Source organism: Lampris incognitus, chromosome 6 (assembly GCF_029633865.1).
Source record: "Lampris incognitus isolate fLamInc1 chromosome 6, fLamInc1.hap2, whole genome shotgun sequence".
Classification (NCBI taxonomy): domain Eukaryota; kingdom Metazoa; phylum Chordata; class Actinopteri; order Lampriformes; family Lampridae; genus Lampris; species Lampris incognitus.
In genome coordinates, this window is record NC_079216.1 from 33,485,442 (window position 1) to 33,510,407 (window position 24,966).

At 41.8% G+C, this 24,966-nt stretch overlaps 1 protein-coding gene and 1 long non-coding RNA gene across 2 annotated transcripts in view; both read right to left on the reverse strand.

Moving 5' to 3' along the window:
* eif4g2b (eukaryotic translation initiation factor 4, gamma 2b) overlaps positions 1–14,352 on the reverse strand; it is a 28,585-nt gene extending 14,233 nt beyond the window's left edge. Inside the window, exons 1-9 of the mRNA XM_056282385.1 lie at positions 14,265–14,352; positions 13,554–13,662; positions 10,083–10,148; positions 7,998–8,123; positions 7,364–7,466; positions 7,075–7,206; positions 6,688–6,754; positions 6,444–6,595; positions 3,132–3,242 (exon numbers count right to left, since the gene is read on the reverse strand). Coding sequence (XP_056138360.1) covers positions 3,132–3,242; positions 6,444–6,595; positions 6,688–6,754; positions 7,075–7,206; positions 7,364–7,466; positions 7,998–8,123; positions 10,083–10,148; positions 13,554–13,662; positions 14,265–14,352 — 954 coding nt within the window. The remainder of the gene's footprint in view (positions 1–3,131; positions 3,243–6,443; positions 6,596–6,687; positions 6,755–7,074; positions 7,207–7,363; positions 7,467–7,997; positions 8,124–10,082; positions 10,149–13,553; positions 13,663–14,264) is intronic.
* An 893-nt stretch (positions 14,353–15,245) lies between these two features.
* The window catches only part of LOC130114439 (uncharacterized), a 57,316-nt gene continuing 47,595 nt past the window's right edge, over positions 15,246–24,966 (reverse strand). Inside the window, exons 2-3 of the long non-coding RNA XR_008810399.1 lie at positions 23,769–23,870; positions 15,246–16,107 (exon numbers count right to left, since the gene is read on the reverse strand). This is a non-coding gene — a long non-coding RNA (uncharacterized LOC130114439). The remainder of the gene's footprint in view (positions 16,108–23,768; positions 23,871–24,966) is intronic.

A 24,966-nucleotide genomic window follows, 5' to 3' on the forward strand; every position in this document is an offset into this window, starting at 1 on the left:
TGGTTACAGTGAAACTATTTTCTAACTCCTGTGTTTACTCTTTACCAAAATCCTTACCTGGCACTTAACTAGTGTCAGCTATTTTCACCGTTATCTGCAGCCAAGATCAGCTTTTCTGAAAATTGGAATAAACAATGGAAAAACCATGTTTTTGATTTCCTTTCTTATAATTCATGTTGCACTTACCCAATGTAAAACACCTTACCAACAGCTTGCAGTGAATTACAGGTCACATACAAATTTTCAAATCAACTTCTTGAAATTTAACTTGTGTTTTTGTTTCTTCTTTCATGTATTTATCCTATTTTTCATCGGAACATTCTTGTTCAGGTCATTTAACCTTTCAGCTTCTTCAGGCAATGCCATTTAGCTCCAAGCTCAGGCAAAAACATTTTAAGTATACCTTCTCCCCCAGCTCTAAGCCTAACTCCACCCACTGCATAATTTTGAAAAATGCTAAAAAGTGGGCAAGGGGCTGGAGGGGAGGGGAATGTGTGAGGCAAGAGCAGCTGAGGAGATCTGCAAGAAGGGCCCGGCACAAGTCGCCAGCTCACTGTCGCACACCGCCATATCCAGTCCCCTCCACCAGCCTAGTGTCGGACAGCGCCCCGACCGCTGCAACATGGATGTGCCGCAGACAGAAGAGGGCCCCGCGAGATGGGCTGCGGCTTTCTGGCGGCAGAGAGAAGCGGACAACAGGGCAACTGCTCCCACAGCCATGGCTCGAGCACAGCCCAACCAACCCAGTTCTCCGGTGGTGCTTCTACAGCCATCAAAAGCACAAATTTGAACCACTCCGCCAAATTTGAAAATGATGAAATAATATAACTATAAATTGAGAGAAATTCAAAAGGTTGGTACAAAGTGTAATAAAGGTGCAAGGTTACAGCATAAACTCCTGTGAATGATAAGTCTCAATCAGCATATATTTGAAAATGAGCACGGTTTCACAGACTCACACTCAAGGGTGGTTGCTGAGGGAGGTGGGTCACCCAACTTTGACTTGAGGGTCTTAACATTCTTTTTTTTTTTCTTCTCTCTCTCTCTCTTTTAAATTTCAAGTCCAAATGGGTCGACTCTATGGAAGCATTGGCCTTGCAAGGTTTAGGGCTGATTTAAAACAACAGATGGCGTGTTGAGCCATTTTCAATCCATGAAATGCTGATTTTTATAAATTCGCTAAGAAATGTCAATATTAACACCAGCATTGATGTGTTACATCACTGTACAGTCATATCATTCAGTTTACAACTGAAATAACATGTTTTAAGTGTTTAGTACCTCTAAGTTCTCAACTCTAGGTTCCAAAGTGTTTTTCTTTTAATACATTTCAGCTCCCAATTCTGCCAGTAGGCAATTCTGTTTCAGCTTCCAATTTTTTTCCAGTAATGCAATGCATTTCATTTTTTCAGTGAACGCAGTTATGATTTTAGCATTTTCAGCTTCTTTAGGTACCAACTTCAGGTTCCAAGTCTGCCACTATTACACTTTAGCTTGCAGGATTTTGAGTAAAGCAATGCAATGCATTTCAGCCTTTTCAGTAATGCTTGGCGTATGATTTCCAGGTTGCCCATGCAGTTTCCTCAGAAAATGCACTTGTCTAGCAATACAAGTTGGATTTAGCACCGTTACACCGTAGGCACAGCTTGCTGACGTAGGCTACTTTTTAATTTGTTAGAACATCTCATGACAAATGCTGGTTCAGTCGGTTTGCATAAAATTAAACCAGTTTAATCTTGCACACTGGACCGGACTGGCAAAACAGGAAACTGACCCAAGTCTAGCTGAGAGTCCTTAACACTAGAATGACCAAGACGGTCATTATGACCGTTTTGGATTTTCAAAGTTTAATAACTTTATGAAAAAAAAAAAAAAATACAGACCTGCTGCTCCATGAATGCTCCTAAATTTGCAAATATTTACATTAAAATGAGTTTTAGATCAGCTGCACAAAAAAAAGTTATAAGACCTAAAACGAGTGGTCAAAATGTCTGTAATTTACGCCTGATCGTGTGCGTCATGTTACCATTTATGACATGTGTTGGTCGCATCATTTCCTTTGCAAAGTTCAGTTCTCTCTCCTAGAAACAAACTAGCATTCTCCAGTGCGGAGTAATAGTCTAAACTTGATTTCTGATTATTGCCAACATGTCTGGTTACAAACGCCGTTTCAGACACAGTGGCGTGGCAGTATTTACAGGCGTTGGGACAGCGGCGATTTTAAATTGTTTGAAAAATAGTATTAAAGTTGTTAAAATGTTAATTTTGGTGTCAGTCGTTTCTTAACAGACAAACGAACATATGTAATGCATTAATATCTCAACTGGGTATTTATCTTGACAGAATATAGAGTTTGAAAACCATGGGCAGTCATGGTCATTCTAGCCGTTTTAATTTCCGGTTGTTGTTTGGGACCATTTCAATATTTATTTTCAGTTCTTTTTTACATTTCATGCTTTATAGGCCTTGTTATGTTTGTTAGATTAGTAATATGTGTTTTCCAGGTAATACTTTCACTTGTTCAACTTTGCCATTCAAGTTCGACCATGTCTCTCTGAAGTTTAAATCGTTAAATAATAGTATTATAGTTGTTAAAAGGTTAATGTTGGTGTCAGTCGTTTCCTAACAGACATACTAACCATATACAATGCATTAATATCTCAATTGGGTATGTACCTTGACAGAATATAGAGTTTCAAAACCGGCGGTCAATATGACCGTCCATGGTCGTTTTAGGTAGGAGTGAAATCCCGATCGTTCCAAATGGTAAGATGGCCCCAAGTGATGTCTTTCCAAATACACCAATTTCCATCTAATGCAACTTAAACAACAATCTGATTAATTAGATGGTTCACTGGTGTTTATTTAATTACATTAACTTCAAAGGCAGAGATTTCCCGTGACTCCTGTTTCTCAAAATTTAGCTTAGTTCAACATCAGGCTAACTATAGGACCTTCAAATGATCATTTGAGATTCTGTCAGTGTCAGATTTAGGCAAGAATGAAATGTTTTTGTTTACACCAAGTGTTGGGACAAAAAATATTGCTTAGCATAAATTTTAAATAATGCCAAAAAAAACAAAAGCCTCGATTTTCTTAAGGGGCGGAACAGGAACAGACAACAACTCTACCTTGGCTTTCTCATGGTCGAGTCTCGGCCCCACTGTTCTCATTATCTGACAGAGGCACTCCAGATCTTCCCCCATATCCTTGAGCTGGACCCTCTTCTTCTTTTCCAGAAGCTTAAGGAAAGAAAGGAGAGAGCATGGTAGGACAAATTATACATTTGTGCAATAGTTCTTAACCCTATGCCACGGAAGGCAAGAATGTTTTTTTTTCTAACCAAAAATTTCATTAACTCATTAAACTTGCAGTTTTGGCCTTCAATGGTACATCGTTTAAGGATTATTTTTTTTTCAACAACCCAAGTTTTTCCCCCATTGTTTTTGCTATTGTTCATATTAATGATATCGTTTACATTGTGTGGACTGAACGTGGGGGCACTGCTAGACATAGCTTTAACCATGGCATGATACTGTGCTAGAGAATATGAGCCTTAAAGGAATAGTTCAGAACTTATCATGTATCCCCCATTTCATACTCACAATACAAAAGGTATGTTCAATTTTCAAAGCAATCCATTCTTTTCTTCATACTGGACATGCAGCTTAAGCTTGCCGTCTATAGTTCAATGCAAATCATGGGGTACAAATCCACAGTCACCATTCAGCGCAACTTTGTCCCCCATGCATTGAACTGAACATAACAAGGCCCAGTATGAAGAAAAGGATGGATGACTGAAAATTAAATCTTTAAATATATTGCCCTTTATCTTGAATCCATAATGTCCACCCTCTCAGCTGATTTCAGCTCACTTTCTGCCGATGAAATGATCAACCACTAATTACAATACTACCCTGACCACCTCCCTTCAACACCCTCACCCCTTAACAAATAAATAAAGCTGCCTTCCAGTGCTCCTCGCCCTGGTTCACTGATCATCTGTGTCACATGAAGACCTGCAGCCCCCAGTTGGAAAAGTTATGGGGGAAAGATGCTCTCACTATCCATCTACTGGCCTTCAGAGAACACCAAGTCCTAAAACGTGCTTGCTCATTTTCCTACGCTACAATAATTGACAATGGCAAAGACAATCCCAGAACCGTACTCTCCACCATCAACAGCCTTTCAATGCAACCAACTCAGGCCCTTCGGCTGCCTCTCCAGAACTGTGCAACAGTTTTTCTATTTTCTTAACACTCACCCAACTGTCCTCCTGTCTTCAATGGCTCCAACCTGTCCAACTACACACCAATCTCCAACCTCCCTCGCCAAGGTGAAGAAGACAAAGAAATATTGCTTCATTTGTCCCCGTAGGGAAATTCATCCTCTGCATTTAACCCATCCTAAACAGTGTAGTGAGGAGCAGTACGCAGCCGATGTACAGTGCCTGGGGACCAACTCAAGTTGGTCATGGCCTCAGCCCGTTACTTCGCGAAAATCAACTTTATGAAGCCCTCGAATCCAGTTTCCAGCCTGCACACAGCAGGGAAACGGCCCTGATAAAGATCGTCAACGACCTGTTGATGGCAGCAGCCCTAAGTGGTTCACCTCCTACCTCACCAGCTGGAGATAGCATGTGTCAATGGGGGGGGGGGGGTTCCAGGTGCGATGACACTGCAGTGATATGTGGTCTCCTACAGGGGTCGGTGCTTGGGCCCACCCTTTGTTTTTTTGGATTGGAAGTTTCTCCCCTTTTCTCCCCAATTGTATCCTGCCAATTACCCCATTCTTCCGAGCTGTCCAGGTTGCTGTTCCACCCACTCTGCCAATCCAGGGAGGGCTGCAGACATGCTTCCTCTGATACATGTGGAGTCACCGGATGCTTCTTTTCAGCTGACAGTGAGGAGTTTTGCCAGGGGGACATAGCACATGGGAGGATCACGCTATTCCCCCAGTTCCCCACCGAACAGGCGCCCCGACCGACCAGAGGAGGCGCTAGAACAGCGACCAGGACACATACCCACATCCAGCTTCCCACCCACAGACACGGCCAATTGTGTCCTTAGGGACACCAGACCAAGCCAGAGGTAACACAGAGATTTGATCTGGCGAGCCCCGTTTTGGTAGGCAATGGAATATACCGCTGCCTGGACGCCTCCCATCCTGTTTTTAATCTACTTACTCCCATTTGGACGGATCATCAGACGACACAACAACTTCCACTGCTATGCTGACGACACCCAGATCTACATTAAAACACAACCCAATCCCACCAACACAAGCTCTACCCTCAACATCTGCCTGGAGGACATACGCTCCAGGATGAACAACAACGTCCTCCAGCTCAATAGCAGCAAGACAGAGGCAATCCCGATTGGCACTGCAAAACAACTCGCCAATGCTGGCATTTGTCCCTGCCTCAATGGCCAACTAATTCCCTTCTCTTCTGTTATCACCAATCTTTTCCCTTCTCCTCTGTTGTCACCAATCTTGGTGTTAAGTTTGAATCTACACTCTCCTTCCAAGCCCATATCAAACACATCTGCAAGATTTTAAGCCTTATGTAGCAGCCCACCCTTGTTTTAATCGCCTTTTACCATTTTAGTCTATTCTTTTTATTTATTTTTTTTATAGTGCCCCAGCCTCATTTTATTCGCCCTCTTTTATCTTATATATTATTTCTACTATAGTATTTTACCTGTGAAGCACTTTCAGATCTGTCTCCACAGATGTGAAGCACTATACAAACTCAATTTTTAATTATTATTATGTACTACATTAGCTGTGAGTATAAAACAGGAATAGAATTCCAAACTCTGAACTATTCCTTTTAACAAAAAAAAAAAAAAAAAAAGCTTCAGCTTTTGACCATGATTTTCTATCATCTATGACTTCTCAATTTCTCTGACCAGGTAATTTGAGGTACTACTTTGATCAGGGCTAGTTACTGAGACATGTCTGGCACACATGTTTTGTGGCCCACCCAATACACCATTGGTAAAGCCGTGTCTAGTGGTAGAGATTTTGGACAGAGGCACACCATAAATTGGGCGAGTCAAATGATAAAATAAGCGATATGAATAATGGCCAACACTACAAAAATAAGACCCAGCTGTTACAAAAAAATAAAATAAAATTTAAAAAAAATCTGGCAACTACTGTCATTGCTCACTGAAGGTCTTCCGGAGATTGCCAAGTATGATGGAAGTAACAAACTGCATTCCTAGATAAGACAGTTGGGTTCAAATGCTTCTCTTTCAAAATGACACGGTAAACTGGGAGCATTAGCAAAAAAAAAACAAACAAAAAAAAACAAAACTGAATCCAATTACAAATTCTTGTGCAATATCTGCATTAAAGCACTTTGGTATTATAGAATAAAAAAAAAAAATTCCTCATACACGATCACCATTACAAAACTGAACACAAGCCATACATACTGTTTTGATGCACTTATGAAGGATAGATTCATGGATGAGGTCAAGTTTGCCAAGTTCCCCGATGAATTTAATGTTGCCAAGCATCTTGATCTTGGCAATAGCACGCTGCTCCTCCTCTTCAGAAGTAAGAGGGTTGTCATGTTTGTCATAGACTAGAGAGAGACAGAGGGGGAGTGGTCATCAGTACAGACAACAGCAGAATAAGAATTTTACGAGTTAGCAACAGCTGAAGGGTAGTATTCACTTTCAACATTTCTGGTGCGGTTTTCAAATTCATCTTGAAGCTTGGAAATCAGCAGTCTTCTGAAAGTCTGCAAAACAAGAGATGTAATTAACATGAGTCAGTTTCCTAAGACATTTTTTTGACAAGAGCACAAACCACCCAAAAATACTATATTCGGCCATGGCACTTATGTGCTACCAATGGTACAATGTGCAGTAAAATAAAAATGGCTCATTATCTAACCACCAGCTATAATCAATAGAGGGCTTGAATGGCTAACTCCATTATGGCCAACTCAGAGCAGAGAAGAGATAGCACTCCACTACAGAACAGTATTATGAGACAAACATCACTTGAGACCTGACAGAAAGGTCAGTCATCCAGCACTCGGATTACAGCCAGACTTACTGTGCTCTGCTTTTGGGCTGTTTGGATCTCCGGTGAAGGGCCATCAAAGTTTGGTGCGTCCTCTGCCAAGCGCAGACATAGCTGAGCATAGAGCGAGCTATATTTCGGCTCTTCTAGGGCTTTGTCTACAATCTAGCCAGGGGGAGGAGAAGAGAGGGATTAGTGAGACCACAGAAGGGATTAAAGCATGTATGAGTCATTCAGAGTGGCCTGCCAGGAAGTGAAGAACACATTTCCAATGAACAGAAAACCCAATATCAACTAGAGAATGAGCCAAAACAACCCTCACCAGCAAGATGATTCCTTTAAGGACGAGTTTTGAATCTACGCCCACGTTCAGGAGCTCAAGGCATAGCTTGTCAAACTTCTCAGGCGTGAGCTTGTTGAGTATGCTGCATCAAGACAGGCAGGATAGGATGAGAGGGAGAAGGGAGGGGCAGGTAGAGAGGATGTCAGCATATTCGTGAAAGTTTTGTTTATTTAACTCGCTTCCTTGGCAAAACTGTGAATATTCTTTTCTTCATTTATTTTTGGACTTGTAAACACCATCTGACAGAAAAGGAATTGGAATGCATGTGTTTTTTGGTTTGGTTTGGTTTTTTTTTGGCAAAGCACAATGTTTTATTCAACATTTAAAAAAAAAAAATTCTGGTTGTGGAGCAAGGTACTCCAAGTGTAAAAAATGTCACAGTAAGAATTCAAGTACTTAAACCCCACATTTTGGGTTTTTTTCCCAGCCATTATTCCACAATACTTGAACAAACTGATTAAATATTAATGCTACTTTAAAATATGACGTAAATTCAGTTTTCGGTTGGCAAAATAGCCTGTACTGTCTACAATATGGACCCAATGAATGGTAAGTTTATATTTCACTCCTAAACTAGATTTGATGTTTCTGAACTTTTCTCCACAAGGCTTACCCCCTCACTTTCCTGAAGATTGCATCGTGTCGCTCTTTTTCGTTGCTGGAGTTGACATCTCGTCTAGTGCTTCGTGAAGGAACCCATCTCTGAACGCTTTGCCCTGGGGTTTTCCCCAGGAACTCGCTGCAAAAATCACAGAGAGGAGATTAGGTGCGGCACCACACAATGCCACTGCAAGAAGCCCTGATCAACCAGGTCATTTCAGAGTATGGCTGAAACTACTATTTGACATTGCCGACAATGCAAAATTGTAAAAAAAAAAACAAAAAAAAAAACCCAACATTGTTGGGCTAGTCGTTTGAAATTTCAAATGGGCTTTTGGTTCAATAAGGGTAATGACACTTTCGTCCAGAGTGTCTCCATGTAATGCTGCATGACCATCGCTTTGCACCGACATATTGACAGAAACTGAAAGTCGGTCAAAATTCGAATGGTGGCATCTGTATCCATTTGGTCTACAAAATATCTTTATTCGGGTCCATATTTAGATTTGTACTGTAAGTGGGTGTGGTCTGAACCGGATATGTTTGAAAAACTTGTTAGATGTTCTATGAAAGTCTCCAGTTGATTGTGAGATTTCGGGAGTATTTCTAACTAACTATAACAAATGTATGAATGTATGTTTATGTATGAACCAGCTTCATTTAGTCGAATGATAAATTTAGCATTTGAACTCCATTCCCCGAATGCCATAAGTCACTGGCTTGGTTTTAACCAGGAAATGAAAGTTGTATCGTAGCCAACAAATCAATGCAAAGAGTCATATTACTTTCAGCAAACTTTTTAAAAACAATTAGGGATGCACCAACACTAAAGTTGGACCGATACCAGGCTAAAATAGGAGTATCAGTGATTTTACCGAAGACTAAAATCTGATATAAAAACCATGTCATAATTGAAAGCAAAATGGCTTTGAATTACTTAATTTTGCCACATGGAAGCCTGTATTTTTTGAGTGGTAAGATCAGTTTTTCCCCCTCATCTCAATTATTTTGCCCACTGACTCCATACTAATGATTGGAGTCCACACTGTTCAGCAAAAGTAATGGACTGGAACTCGGTATTGGCCAATACTTAAAAGATTCCTACTCGAAATGGGTATCGGCAGTGGAAAAAGCACTATCTGTAATTATATTGAGCTAGCAAAGCCATTTTGCATTTGTGAAAATCGACATTCAAATTTATAAGTTCAATCGTTTTAGGCCAAAGATGATGTAGATTGCAGAAGATTCTTCACCAGATGTACACTTTGCATAAATTTTGGTCCAGTTTGGGTCGAACCATCTTGGATTATTTTGGAATTTTGGTGTGTTATATTGAGCAGGATAGCGATAAAAATGCTGACAAGTGACAGACGAGCGGAGTTTGTGGTGTCTTTTATAGATCAGACTGAAGTGGCTCTAAGTTGTCAAAAAGTCATGAGAAAAAAATATTGCTGTATCACAGGTTTTCCTTTACAATTATCTTTTGCCAATAATTAATCCGAACAAAACTGTAAGTACGTGTGATTAAAAAAAGTGTCAATTCTATTATTCTGCTGACATTCATATCCGCTGAAAAAGCATTATCTCTCTTTCCAAATATTGGAAATGTATTTGGTTACATCCCTAATGAGACCCAACTCCATAAAGCTATGCTGTTGTTGGAGGACAGCTGCATTTGGCTTTCTTCCACTTTGGTGTCATTTTTTATGTGACAGGGCAATCCTATTACAACAAGCATCTCAAGCTATGGTCAGCTGGTCCTCAAAGACAATTTAGAGAAACAAGGGACAAGACAAGCAACAAGCTACTGAGAGGGACTTACAAAAACGATTGCCCAATACAATGGCACCAGCAAGATTTTACCTTTGGACACTTGGTCTTCCATTGGTACACTGAGGAGGCCTATTCCCAAAACCTTGTAATCTTTGGGTAGTTCTAATCTTTAGTGGACCAGGAAAAATTGAAGGCTCAGTTGAGGTCTACTCAGCTGACTATCCAGGCAAGTTAACTTAAATATTCCACGCTAAACACTCACACGAGTATTGGACAAAACTTAATATATAGCAAGTGTACTTTGCAGAAAGGCTCGTCTACATACCTGTTGCCGACAGTCTTGGGATAGTGCTGAGGTGCACCCCTACCACCTCCTCCCCCCGAAGAAGCACTATTCAGGGTAAAGAAGAAAAATAATAAGGGAACAATCAGTACACGAAATACAGCACAACATGTAGATCCTGCCACGTTAAATCCCCACAAAAAGGAGTGTCATTGCCTCAAAGACAGCGGGCTAAGTTGTGCTGTCATGCTGTGAAAGAATCAAAAACCCCAGGGACACATAATAAGGGCTGCCTATTTGATGCCACGTCACCATGCAATTAGCCAAGCATGCAAAAATAATTGCAAAAGTCAAGATGTTCTGTACTCGGCCTACTCTCGATCAACCTATGACCAACTGTTCAAACTAGAGGGCCACTGATGATAGACCCTAGCAGACATACCGGCTGAAATCAGCATTTCTATGAATATCTCCATTGACCAATGATGCTGTCATAGTGGCAATCTTGAAGATCCCAGTTAAGTTTTTTTTTTTTTTGTAATACATTTCCCATGAATCATTTGGAAACCACTTACTAGCTTGTGTGCCACAATACCAGAACACAAGAGTGTTCTGGTATTGTCTCCATTGGACCAACCACTGCTGGATGACTGAAAACATGTCACTACGCTTGGAAGTTTTGGTGTGAATGTCACCACCAATACACTTATTTATCCGTATTACTACAAAATGCAAGTGGCAACACCAGCGGCCAAAAGGCTGAATCATCATTGTGTCACTTCATTCAGTTAAAGATAGTAACTTAATGGACATTTAAATGAGAATCTTCAATCAAGACTGCCACTTTTAGAAGGCCAGTACAAGTTGAAAGGGAGCCTTTTATCTAATGGAATGAAACTCACCTTGAAGGTTACAGTTAATTCATTTATCATGAACGACATATCACAAATAAATATAAAATGATGCGCGAGTCAGTATATAAAAAGCTTGAAAAAAAAAACACACTAGGAGACAGTGAAATGGCCAACAGAAGAATGGACTAACAATCAAGTTAGGCAAGTCACATTTAAAATACGTCATACATATATATGGTACTGTGTTTTGCATCTCCAGAGTTTTACAATAGTGGTTCATGCTGAAAAAGTGCTAGTTGAAAAAGACACACAATTGCTAAGCTACGGTTAGTTCATTCAGTAGACTGGCTCAGGGTCAGCCACTTCATTATTAGTTGGCATGCTAGCGCAAGAAACCACTCAATGGCTTGATAGTAGACAACGAGATATCTTATGTTTATACTTATATATTCAAAAACAACATTACATCTCATATTAAATTGTCTTCTGCAGATGCCATTTTAGAAAAGTGTTCGTATTGGTAGGTGTGATGTGTGAACTAGCTCAATCATTATCAAATTGCAGAAATCCTTATTCATTTTGACATACAACCCTTTCGATGAGGGTTTGTTACCTCTTTAGTTTCTGAAATGGCCAAAATACATAGTGTGCCACACACATCCATTTACAGACATATCGTTAAACACATTCATCTGACATTGTTTAACACTTGTTTAAGAATGCAGCGAAGAGTAACTACTGCTCATTTGTGTCATGTGGGCATGCGCGTAGGCGCTTGCGTAACTGAACATGACAATTCAACAACAGCAAATTGATTAATAAAATCTAAAGCAGTCTTTCCCAGCCCAGAATTCAAGTACATTTGTAACCATAAATAGGTAGGACTGCTTGCAGACACTTAACCAATTATATCATAGCCTTGTTATAAATCATTATAAAGCAATAATCGTTAGACCCAGGTGTGTCAAATCTGACACAATTAAGTGCTGACTTGTTTATTACAAGCAGACCCACCTATGAAGGACTACAATTAGAATCTGAAAGATGGGAGGTACTTGGGGTCTGGGATGGGAAACAAGACTTATTTAAAAAAAAAAATTAAAAAAAAAAAATCAGCATCACATCAGCCAACCCCCAAACAACAAAATGACATCAACCTTTGAAAAACCTATATTGGTTGACCTCTACTTTGAAAAGATAATTGTGCCATTTTATGTGAACAATGCTCCAGTGGTTGGAGAAATGTTCCCTAAAATGGGGGACTCTCATCAATTCAGCCGCAGTTGCTTAACCCATGGCCTGTTTGAGAGGATTTGTCCCTCCCAAGTGAATATCCACATGGCCACTTCGATTGACCTATAGCTTGACCAATTATTTCTAATTACTAACATTTTGACATACCAATTTGAAGAGTATTCAGTGTTACACCAAAATTTGTGACCTCTCATTATGTAACCTGCTCTTAAAACATACTGTACCGACTGGAGGAGGTGGTTGCTCTGTTTGCGGTTCTGCCGCTGGGGGGGGCTAAAGATTATGGGGGTGGGAAACTGTTGTGACTTATGTTGTCTTTTTGTGTGTTCAAATGTTCTCTTAATGTTGTGGTTGTGTTGTTGGTTTGGGGTTCGACTCTGACTAAGTATACGACTATTTTACTGGCTGTAGGACCGTGACTAAGACTAATGTTTCCAGAAGTGACCGGGGGGGGGGGGGGGGTTGTTCAGCAACAATTTTTGGTGTGCAAATAAAAGAACACTCCTGGGGTAATGTGGTGGGGACATGGGAGCTGCCATTAAAGAGATCTCTGCCTCTCGACTCCTTCCATGCCGACTCAACAATACTGTATCGGCCAGGATACAGCAGTTATATATGGTTATATTTGCATTCAGCTGTTTTACTGGCTTTTGGCTATTATCTATTGCTGTAACCATGTAATTTCACCACAGAAACTTAAATGCTACAACTGGTTAAAATGTCCTACAAAGTCAGGGAAGCTGTGTGTGGCACAGAAAAACAGTGTCTATGTTTTTCATTAATGATACAGAGGCAAGATTTAATGGTTGATTAATGTTCAAGATATGGATGCAGAGCCAGATGGGTAGTCCGATTCTTGATTGATTTGATTACTTACAACCCCTACTCCCAACCATCTACCAATACCCTCATAAATATTCATATTAGTTGATGGAAAAGCAAGTCAATCTGTCAAGGACTTGGATAGTTCTGACTGATGAAGTACTTGTTTAATTCAAGTATATGCAAATCTGATCTACTGTGAAGACTTTTCTGGGTCACACAATAGCAGATGATGTCTGAACCACCCTCTCGTTGCCAAATACATGGCAACTGTACATGATTTAACTTTTCTATGTAAATCTGGATATTTAAAGGCTTTTTTGAAACAGCAGCAACCTAATACTTAACATATGTTAATGTTGGTGAGCCCTCTAAACTACAATCTGAACGGCAAAGCCGCCCAAGAGACACCGTTTACTCCCACCCTCCTTTTTGAAGGTTCAACAAAGAGCGTGACTGACAGCCATTTTGAGCCTCCTAACATCCTGCGTTCCTTAATGGACCGGAAATTCCTGCCTCACAAATGCTAACAAGTGCTAGCCTAAAAAAAAATTCCAATATTGATTTCCTTTGAAATCTTTACCTGAAACGAGAAGCACCCCCTTCTGCAATCACACTCTCCACTTTGGCGGCTTGACAACGAAGAATCCTCAAAAGAATAAGAATAATAGGGAGGGGTGGGGAAAACGGTTCTAGAGGGAGAAAAAAATTATCAAAGAGCGTTTACGTTAAGTTCTGTGACAAACAAGAAAAAAAAACATTTTTTGACTGACTAATTCACTCAATCCAAGAAAAGACCACACTGACTGTCAAAGTATATCTCGCGTTAATGTTAGCCGGCCAGCACAGCTAGCCAACCCCTCATTTTGATTATTAGCAGGTCTTTGTTACAACGACTCGAGTTACACAGATCTTACTGTAGCGAAGCACTCTATTTTCCCCCCACCAGACCAACAAATTTATTACCCCCTGGTTCATTGTGGAGGGTAAAGTATTGCGAAATTTTGTCACACAGAGGAAAATGTTGCTTTAGCTCTGTAAACTCCACAACATAGCAAAGGTTGGCTTGCTATCGTGCTAACGTTACCCACTGGCTAATTAGAACGCCTTAGCTTTGTTGCTAAGGCTTACGTCACAGCTTAGATGAGCCCCGTTGATCAGTTTCACGGTCCACTAAAGGTTTAGGGCAAACTGACAAAATAAAAGTTTTGTCACAAGAACACAGTGTCATGTCAACGCCAAACGGAGACGTTGTCTAATTAAGGTAGCTCTTAGTCCTGTTACAAAAGGCTACCCAGCTTCACCGTGATGTAACCGCTGGTTGGAGAAATAGGGCACGGCAGCATGGTTTGACTGACCCTAGCCGCAAACAGCATACTCATCGGCAACTGCTAGCATCCTACCGAGTCAAACAAAATTGTAGTCAGCGTCAAATACGAGCTAATTTCACATTAAACTGAGTTAGCATTTGACAGTTCGACATCATTGTAAGTTATCAATTTACATCAACTAGCGCTTTTGACGACGCCATTTTCTGCTCGAATCTAAATCAGTCGAGCTGCGGGTAGCATCTCTATCTAGCTATTAAGCTAATATGCCACCTCTAGCTAGCGTAGAATCTGTTAGCTGATGCTAAGTGCTGGCTAGCTTGGCGCAGCCATTTTGGGAAAAAAAACCGGTAATAGTGTGTCAGGGAAAAAACGGCCTTACCTTCACAAAGGCAACTTCAGTTTTGTAATGTTATATAACTAACAACGGAGAAAAAAATAACTGTTAAAGAAAACGCGTTTTTGCGAAAGAAACCAACGGATTTGTAAGCAGCGACTTGAAGACACGCTAACCCCTCCCAGCCTTCTTGCTCGCAGCTTGCTAGTGACTGGCAGAAAAGGCTTTCTGCTTTGTAGGTGCACAAAAACCATAATATGCATTCGTCACGTAGTTTGTTGCCATGTCCGTCTTGGCGAATCACAAAAAGGAACGTTTCTTTCAAAGGCGTTTCCTGAAATACGTATTGCCCAATGAGAGGTGTTATTGAACAAACGTGCCCCCCCCCCCACACACACACACACACACTTTAATTGATTGACATACAATATAACTTATCAGCAGTGAAGAAAAGATAGCGGCTATCTTATGACGCGTATAAAGTAATGAGATACAGAAATTACTACAAATAATAAAATGAGAAGGCAAAATCTCTTCGTATGCTAAATTGCTAGATATAAAATCAGTACAATTAAATTATATGAAATCGTCTTTATTGTGATATAGCCACTAACAATTATGAACTCCAATAAACTGGAAAACTCTAGTTTAAAGCAATAGGTACAAATAGAAAGTTATTGATCAACATTTGAATAAAAATTGGAATGATTTATTAGAGACATAGTTTAATAAATAATATGGCGATAATTCAGTTGAAAAGAGCCCATATATTTTCTAAACAATGCAAAGGCTGTTTCACTATAACAATTACAAATTATTTTATCATCACATAGTAATTACATTCATTTCAAGTTCTACCTAACTATAGAGCTGTTTTTGAAACTACTTTTTCAAACATCTTGATTACCAATGGTCTCTGATTTTCTGGAGATTACAGATACTACTTACCAACATTATATCATCTTAGACTAGCAGTTTTGTTTTGCACTGAGTAATTCCACTTCTTTTTCAATATAAAGTATCTGTTCTTTCCATTACTGTAGTGTAAAACTTGGTCACACAGACACGCACACACATTAACACACATTTCTTTCTATTTCTGTGTAGATGATTTAAAGAAGACTGTACATGTTTTAGCCTTGAGCCATTAAACCATAGCAAACATTTGACTAAATGTTGAATAACTCAAAATCTGTGTCAACTTTCTGATTTTTCATTTGAGTCTGTTTGAGCTGACCTCCCAAGCACATCTTTTGAATCTCACAAATATCTATCTTAGCATTAAATAAGTTTTCAAAAATGTGGAGTCCTCTTTGATTGCGGTCTCAACCAGGGGAAGCAATATTTGTTCCATACTGCCTTCACCAATTAAAAGCCAAATCTCTCTAAAAAGACATACAACAGATGGAGATGAATCAGCAATCCGCATTGTAAAGTGAGGACTGGGGGAGGTAACCAAAATCTCCTATGATCTGAAATGTGAAGAAAACATAAACATTGTCATCAGAAAACACAGAGCAGGATTTAATGTTCTCACTCGAAAAATTAAAACTGCTAATAGTAATGATAGTCCATTTGTCCCTGTCATTGTGTGTGGTCTCACTGTGTTTTACGAAAACCACTGTTGTGCCTGTTGCTTTGATCTCTGTTATTATGAAGTGCCTGGAAAGATTGGTTATTTCATATATAAAATGTAACATTCCTGCAACCTTTGATCCATTACAGTTTGCCTACTGTACCAACAGATTTATAGATGACACTGTAATGACCTTCTTTTCACTCTCACAGACGATAAAACCGTTTCTGAATTAGCCGTGGAACTTCGGCATGTTTATTTCGCTCCATGCATAACGTGCACATAATCCGATTGACTCTCGTCTACCTTCCCGCTCCCGTGGCTGCTCTGTTTACTATCCCATAACTCCCTGTGTCCTTAAAGGTGTATGCCCCTACTACTGAACATCACATCCCTCCAACATTCCCAAGAAAGTAAACATTACATTCCTGTTATAGGATAGGGGTTGAAGTTTCTTTGTAACAAATCCCACTAGAGGTATCACAACATAAACATTTTTTTTGTTGTTGAATTAACGGCATACAAAAACCAAACTAATGCTCCACTACAACACAGTCCAAGGTGTTATGTTATGGCACAAAATCATTAAGGTACTCTGGCTGCAGCTATGACCCGCTGGAAGCATGGGTCAGACTGTGTGGCAGTGTGGATCTCCTGCAGCGACATAGCGCGGGGAACATCATGGTCAATGATGAAACGTACGTGTGCTTCAGCCAGCTCGGTGGCACGTGTGCTATTCGACTCGTGTGTGGGGACTGGGTGTCTGGAGAAGTAGTTTGCTGGGTTACCAACACCTGCCTTGTAGGTCACAGAGAAGTTGAAGTGCTGTAGCTTTAGTAGCCAGCGTTCAATTCTGGGAGGGGGAGAGGAAGATGGCTTGTTTAACATGGGCACCAGCGGCTTGTGGTCAGTAACCACTGTGAATGGGCATCTGAGTAGATATAACTGGAAATGAAGGCAGCCCCAGATTATAGCTAAAGCCTCCCTCTCAGTCTGTGAGTATCGCTGTTCTACAGGTGACAGTGTTTTGCTGGCATAGGCAAGTGTGTGCAGTGTACCATCAGAGTCGGTTTGGGTAAGCGCAGCCCCTAGGCCTACAGGGCTTGCGTCCACAACAACTTCTGTGTGTTTCGATTGGTCAAAATAGGCCATGACTGTGTCACTGCTCAGTGCATTTTTGAGTTTGTCAAAAGCTGTCTGGTGGGTTGGGGACCAGTCCCACAGCTAGTCTTTCTTTGTGAGCTCTCTGAGAGGCTGTGTCAGGGTGGCTAGACCTGGAATGAAACGACCACAGCATGTGACAAGGCCAAGGAAACTTCTGACCTCTCCCAGGTTCCGTGGGGCTGGGGTCTCCTTGACTGCAGCCACCTTCTTGGGGTCCACTGAGATGCCTTGATCTGAGAATACATATCCAAAAAACTCCACCTTGGTCTTGTCACATTTGTCAGCATTGAGTGTGAGGTTACATTCACTGAGACGCGTACGGACCGCCTCTAGGCTCTTGTCATGTTCTTCTTGGCTAGTGCCATACACCAGCATGTCATCACTGACATTCAGAACACCCGGGATGTCAGACATTGTCTCTCTAATGGTGTTTTGGAAAATCTCTGCCGCTGAAGATATCCCAAAGTTGAGTCGTTTGTAGCGCCTCAGGCCCACATGTGTTGTGAAGGTTGTTATGTAGCGGGAGTCATGGAGTTCAATCTGGTGGTAGCCAGCTGTCAGATCAAGTGTGGAAAACACTTTTGCCCCATTGAGGTCTGCTAGAATGTCGTCCACTGTGGGAGTGAGGTGCCTCTCACGCTTGATGGCTTTGTTTGGGCGTCTCATGTCAACACACAGTCTGATTTTTCCTGGTTGTTTAGGCTTTGGAGCTACTACCACTGGAGAGACCCATGGCGTGGGGCCTTCATCACATTCGATGATGTTTAGTGCCTCTAGTTTCTTCAGCTCCTGTTCCACTAGCTGTCTCATGTGGAAGGGGATGCGCCTGTGTTGTTGAGCGACTGGTTGCACTGTAGTGTCAATGTGGATTTTCACTTGGTGATCCTTGAGCTTTCCAATGCCTTGAAAAACGGTGGGGAATTTTTTTTGGAGCATGAGCGGCACACGTACATTGTTGACCAGGCGGACTAGGTTGAGGGCAACTGCTGTCTGGCAGCTTACTACAGGAATCGCTGGCTTGTCGACCACAAAGAATGTTTCTCTGACAATTCTGTCTCGGAAGCTGAGTTGTGAGCAGAATTGCCTGTGCATTGGCAGAGGCGTGCGGGAGCCATAAGCAAAAAATCTGGACTGATGTGTTCTGCAGTACTGGGTGGGCTGGGAGTGATTGAAATGTGCAATAGTCCGTTACATTGACTGAGGCTCCTGTAGCTACCAGCACTTCGAGAGGCGACCCATTTATCTGAATGGTCTGTTTTGGCGCTGTGATAGCTGGGTCTTTCAGTGTAAAAAGATATCTGGGGGAGTGGTCTGTGCTGTCTTCATTGGGACGCGGTGAGTGGGCATGTGATTTTGAGGTGTCATCTGACTGTTGACATTGTACATAGTTCATACTTTGTCTTGGGCGCGACCGGCACATTTTTAAGAAATGATTTTGTTTGCCACAATTGCGACATGCAAGCCCACGTGCTGGGCAGTCACCTTGATGAGGGAATGAACCACCGCAGTTGAAGCACTCACGTCCGTGCGCGCCTGGGGCCGTATGCGCAGGCTGCCGGGCAGAATGAGCAGGTTGCCTAGCCCGCTGATTCCTGCGCTCTCGGTGGCGCAGAGCCAAAATACCATCCGAAACGGCGTCTGATCGTTTCTCCATTTCACGTGCTTGTTGTTCAGACGCTTCTTCCAGCCTGGCTAGTTCCAGGAGTTTTGTCAGATTCACCGTGGGATCAGTGAGAGCTTTTCTCCTAAGCTTGTGCGATATGCAGGTTTGCACAATGTGGCGTCTTATTTCTGCGTCAACATCAGAGAACTCACAGGATACTGCAAGTGTGCATAAGCGGACATAGTATTCCCCAACGGTTTCATTTTCAGACTGTGTAGATTGCCTAAAATTGTACACCTCAAAATCCACATTCCTCTTTGGTGAAAAATAAGTCTCAAGTGCCTTAACGGCTTTATCAAAGTTTTTAGCGTCTCCCTTATCAGGCAGCGTCACAAAAATGACATATACCTGTTCGCCCGCATAATGAAGCAGCATGGCACGTTTCCTAGTATTGTCTTTGATGTCCATGGCCAACAAGACATTTTCGAAACGAGCCGTCCATTTCTCCCATCTAGGTCCCAACGTCCCCGGGGCACCTCCATTGATATCAAACGCCGGGAATGCGTCGCTCGACGCGAAAAACTTTGCCATGATGAGATGGCGGATGACTTGGGTTAGTCCATGGGCCAGACGATATTTCGGTACACTCAAGGTGGCAAAACTTACTTATAATTTTTGAAAGGATCCATGTCTGTAGATGATATTTTGGTATGATAACCATTCCTGAGTGGCAGCTGTATCACAGTTATCAGCTCATGAAGTTAACCACCCGCTAAACTAAATTGCATTTTAGACGCTGGTGCATATCCTGGTTTAGCCTCATGGTCAGGACATTTTTCAATGTTCTATAATATTGTCTTTGGTATCATTTTAAAGGGGACCTTCTTAGCTTTCATTCAAGCCCTGTTGTGGATATTTCTCACAAATATAGAGGTCACTTGAGCTCTTCAACCCGTCAATAACACACATCTTTCTGCAATTTTCGCCTAAACTATATACTTTCTTTTAGCCCTGTGGCATCTAGGAATATCAGGGACACAAAACACAAAAACTGGAATACTCACAGGACTGTAAAGATTCAGAAAATGTATAATATACCCATACTATTTCATTGTGTGAGGTGATTGTGAACCTTAAATGAGAACTAGACCAAAGCCAGTTAGGTCACAAACTGGTCTCTATACATTTGTTTAAATACACAATCAAAATACATGATAAAAAGGAATACCATAGTGAGGTAATGAACTATTTTAATATTTTAAACAACATTGACATTTACATATACTTAGTCAATGATACATGTAATCCCATATCATTAGTGGGTATATGTAATGGTAATGGGTAGGGTAATGGGTATATGTGAATATGGTTACATTATTGTTATCAAGCTCTGGGTAACCAAGTCCAGAATCAACATCCTGTGCATCAATAGACTACTACCACAGTAATACCATCAGAATCATCACACTGTCATTCATCAAACTGCTCGTTTCTCTCATCATCGAACTCCCCAAGTTCAAAGTCCAGTTCTGGACCATCCTGCTGTTTTTGGTTACTGCAGGTCTGTAACCTGCACATGTCTGTGCATGGAAGTCCATTTGACAGGCACATGCAGCTTGGCATTTTGCATGAATGCACACACTTGCATGTTAGCATTTCCAAGACCACATCTGGTGCAGGTGGGGAGCGCATCCAGTAAATGGCCAGCTTGCCTTCATCGTCTGTCCATCCATACTCAGTAGGGCTTGGCACCACAGGGTTAGCCTGCAGACAGCACTTCCATATTGCTGCCTGATAGTTGGCTCGTTGAACATGCATAAAGAGACAGTCTCTACATGGTGGCAGCTGGCTGGACTCAACCTCTCCCCTTTTGGTGCAGAAGAGCTGGTAATGCAGTTTGTTCACCTCAGCAGTGCTGCTATTAGCAACATACATCCAACAGGTGAACTGCTCAATTTTCTGGAACAGCTCATCACTCACATTCCATGTCTGTCCCAGTTGACTAAAAGTCTCTTGGCAGGAAGTGTGCTTTCTCACTATCTTCAGGGCATTCAGCTTCCCTCGACCAGCGAATGCACTGACAGTGTCGCAGCCTGTGAAGGCATGTAAGCCAATTAGGCTGTCACAGATGCTGTCTCCAAGTGAACTTGCCAGTTTGGTGATGTCGACAAACCGTGTGCGGTTCTGAGTCCCACACTTCTGGTAGATGGGACAGGTGATGTCCTTCTGGAAGCCAAGACAAAGCACCATGACATCAGTGTCCTCAGCTGTGATGATAACTGACTTTGAGCCCGCATTTGCTGCATGCAATGCATGCAGGAGCAGACGGGTGTCAGCTTCTTCATGTGTGGAGTGCAGTTCTGCTGCTTCCTCACACCCATCTTCTGTCGACTTGTAGCAGGTTTCCTCACAGGTCATGTACAACACCTTGCCATGCAGCATAGCTCTGTATCGTGGGAGTTTCCACTCTTCCACCAGAAACTTGATGAGACTGGTCTTGTTGGAGGAACTGCACAGAAATTTTCTCCACTGCTGGACGTGGTGTCCCCCTGCAAGATTCTTGTACTGGAGAGTGATGTCTCCACCCCAGTTCAGTCGTTCAGCATCTTTGATCGAAGTCTGGTGATAGACATCAAAAACAACATCAATCCTCCCACTCTGTGCTCCCTCATGGAGGACCTGGGTCAAGGCTGACTCTGCCACCTGTGCAAAGGTTTTGTTGTTGCCATTCATTTTTTGGACCAGGCTCATCCCATCAATGATGGAAGTAGATGGGATTGGGATGTCTTCTGCAGGAGATACATTCTTTTCAAGCTCTCTGGCAAGTGCAGCCTTGTTTGTTTTTCGTAAGGACCCATCAGCATTTGCCAGTGCCCATGGTAGTGGGCCCAATGGGTAGGCAAGGACATCCTTCAGATTCACCTTCCTGCTTTCAGCCACCAGGATCATGTGACTGAAAAGGTTTCTATCTGCCTTCAGAACCACATCCTGTGCTTTCTTTCCATGAGCTTGTTTTGTGCTGACATTGGAGAATGTTTTCAGACTTTGCTTGGTCATCTTGTCGTGGAATTTCACAGGTGGTGGGTCTGCATCTAACCTTGTTTGCTGGAATGCTTGGTAGGCCTCTTCTCCTTTCTCAAGAGCTCTCAAGAGATCTATGGTCACATCAGGTGGAGCCATGTTGCCAGTGGAGAGGCTAACCAAATCAATCTCATCAGGGGACATAGGATTGAGCCAGTTATTCTCCATAAGGTCCATGAGAGACTGGACATCTGCTTCATTGTAAGTTGGTAACATTGGTGGGGGTCCATCAATGCTTCTCTTCTTTGTTTTGGGAACAGTGGGCATGGGTTGGACAGGAAGTGGGTTGACTGGCTTTGCTTGCACAGCAATCCCATTGACTCTGTGAGATGTTCCCTCACCACTGACAGTTTCTTCAAGACGGTCGATATTGTCCCAGGCTAAAGTTGTGAATATGCCAGGATGGATGTTAGCTGGAAGGGCAATGCCACTCCCTGATGATGAGAGTTTCTGGAGACACAGGGCAGTGTTGATCTCTTCCATCTGTGAATAGGACACACTCTGACCAAGTCGGTTGAGGATGTTTATCAACTCTACATTTCCTGTCAACGATTTGACACTGAATGGCAGAACAATGTGCTTGGAAGGCTTGGTATTTCCACATGTCACTGCATATACTATGTCATGGCCAAATGACTGCAGAAGGCACTGCACTCTCTGGGATGCATGATCAGGATCATTTGAGCCTGTGAGTAGAGAGTACAGGAAGATAATGAGCGACTCTGGAATGGTAGGACATTCTGCTTCTGGTTTGACTTCAGGCGGCCAGGTTTGAGGAACATCTTGACTTTTAATGTCTGCTCTCAATTTGATGGCTGCTTTGGTTATAACATCGTGTGCACTGACACTTTTCAGGATCTGCAGCTCCCTTTTGAGAGATTGATTTTCTTTGGCAAGTTCCCTCATGGACAAGTTATCGGGATAGAGGAGGAATTTTCCTTTCTCATCAGGGAATATCTGCAAGGCTCCAGCAAACTCACTCTCCAGGTTTCGCCTTATGTGCTTCTTGGTTGATTCCTTGACTTGGGCAATGCCTTGGGAGTTCATTGAAGCTACCAGACTAGAAGAGAGATCAGTCATTGTCATCACTTGAGGATTGCCAAAAAGCTCCATCCTGATGAAGAGGAACAGCTCATTGTATGCCTTATTCACAGCAGCTTCATACTGGGCTGCAGCATCATCATCTTCATTGCTGGCAACCTCTCCTTTGGAAACCTCTTCTTTGGTGTAAAGTCTATAGCATGACCTGTGGTAGTGCCCTTCAGCTGCTACAAGGTCTCTACTCACAATGGCAAGGATTCTGCTGTCCCTTTTCTTTGTGGCTGCACTCCTGATCTTTGCATCAGCTCGCAGTTCTTGACACTGCACCAGTACTTCTCTCGTATTCTGTCTCTTGGAATATTTGCTGTTTTTCTGACAAAATATGCACTCTGCATCATAAGTCCTAGATGTACTTGGAGCATGTCGAGCTACTCTCTTAGATTGTTTCTCTTCAGCAGAGACACAACTTTTCTTTTCTTTTGCAAGGAGGCCATCAAGAATTTGCTTCATAGTGAAGATACTGCGACACTTTCTGTGGTAGTAGATTGCTGGAATCTGTCCCTCAGGAATGTCTTTTGCCAGTTTCAAAACTGGTGCATGATTTGGTATCTGAGCTGCCCTGAGCAGAGTTCTCCATGAGTCGACACTTTGTAGTGAAACCAGCTTACCTGTATCATCAGAACAGTGGATAATGCACTCCACCCGTGGGCGCTTTGGTATTGGGTAAAAACTTGCTTGTTCACCAGTGGCCATATTCAGTCAGTTTTCACCTGCCACATACAAACAAATACATGTAACTTAGGTGTATGAACACTACTAAAACAAAGTTTACTTTGCTTCACCAGCGTCATATTACCATTATTTATCTTACATAGCCACAAATAGATACATTACCTAGTTGCTATGCAACAGCTGTATTTTGTCCACATGAGGCCGCTAAAATCAACACAAGATGAAAGTTCCTCGTAGCCACTTTAACTAATCATATTAACATATACATTAAAAGAACATGCTAACATTATGGGAAATTAGCTTACAATCTTCTCCAGAGTGAGACAAGAAGATAGATACCAGTTTCCTCTATATGTGTTTAGTAGAAAGCTATCTGGCTGCACGTTAGCCTAGCTTAGCACAATGAATGGAAGTACACAGTACTGGTTATCCTTGGTTGTTGGCCAACTAAGAACTGTCCCCGAGTTTAAGCTAGGCTAATCAGTACCAGGGGTGTTGAAATGCTATATTTGTAAAAATCTGGGCAAATACACAATCGTGAGAGGCACAGAAACAGGTTTCCTGAAAGAAAAATGAAATAGCTGCTCATTTGGAAAGGTTATCATGTATTATTTTACTTCTGTTAGTGTGTAGCCGGGTGGTAAATCTGTTAAATATGTTAAATGATTTTCCACTTAAATTTAGTCTAGTTTAACTGTTAATATATGTAATTGTTACACTGTCAAGCCATGTAAAATGTCATTTGATGTAGTTAAATTGTGAAGCAGATTGTGAGTGTATTTTTATAGTTTTGGTTGTCATTGCATGTTTTGACCAGTCAGTGGCAGTGTTGCGGACTTTTATTGTAACTCCGTGCAAGTTATCCAAGTGCATCTTGGGTATTCTTTCTTTTTTTCTTGTGTGGAGCACCTGAAGATTGCGGTGTGACGGTGTTCTGTCTCCGCAGTAAGTAAGGGTAAATATCTTGTGAAATATACCTGTAACATTATTCCAAACAATATTGTATGTCGGTAATTTGACAAGATGGTTTGATTTAGACGCTACTGGAGTTGATGTTCGGTGATTTTGGGCGCGAGCCGTCGACCACTGTTCGCCATTGCAGGCATGACAAGGTAATGTTGGCGTGAATAAAGC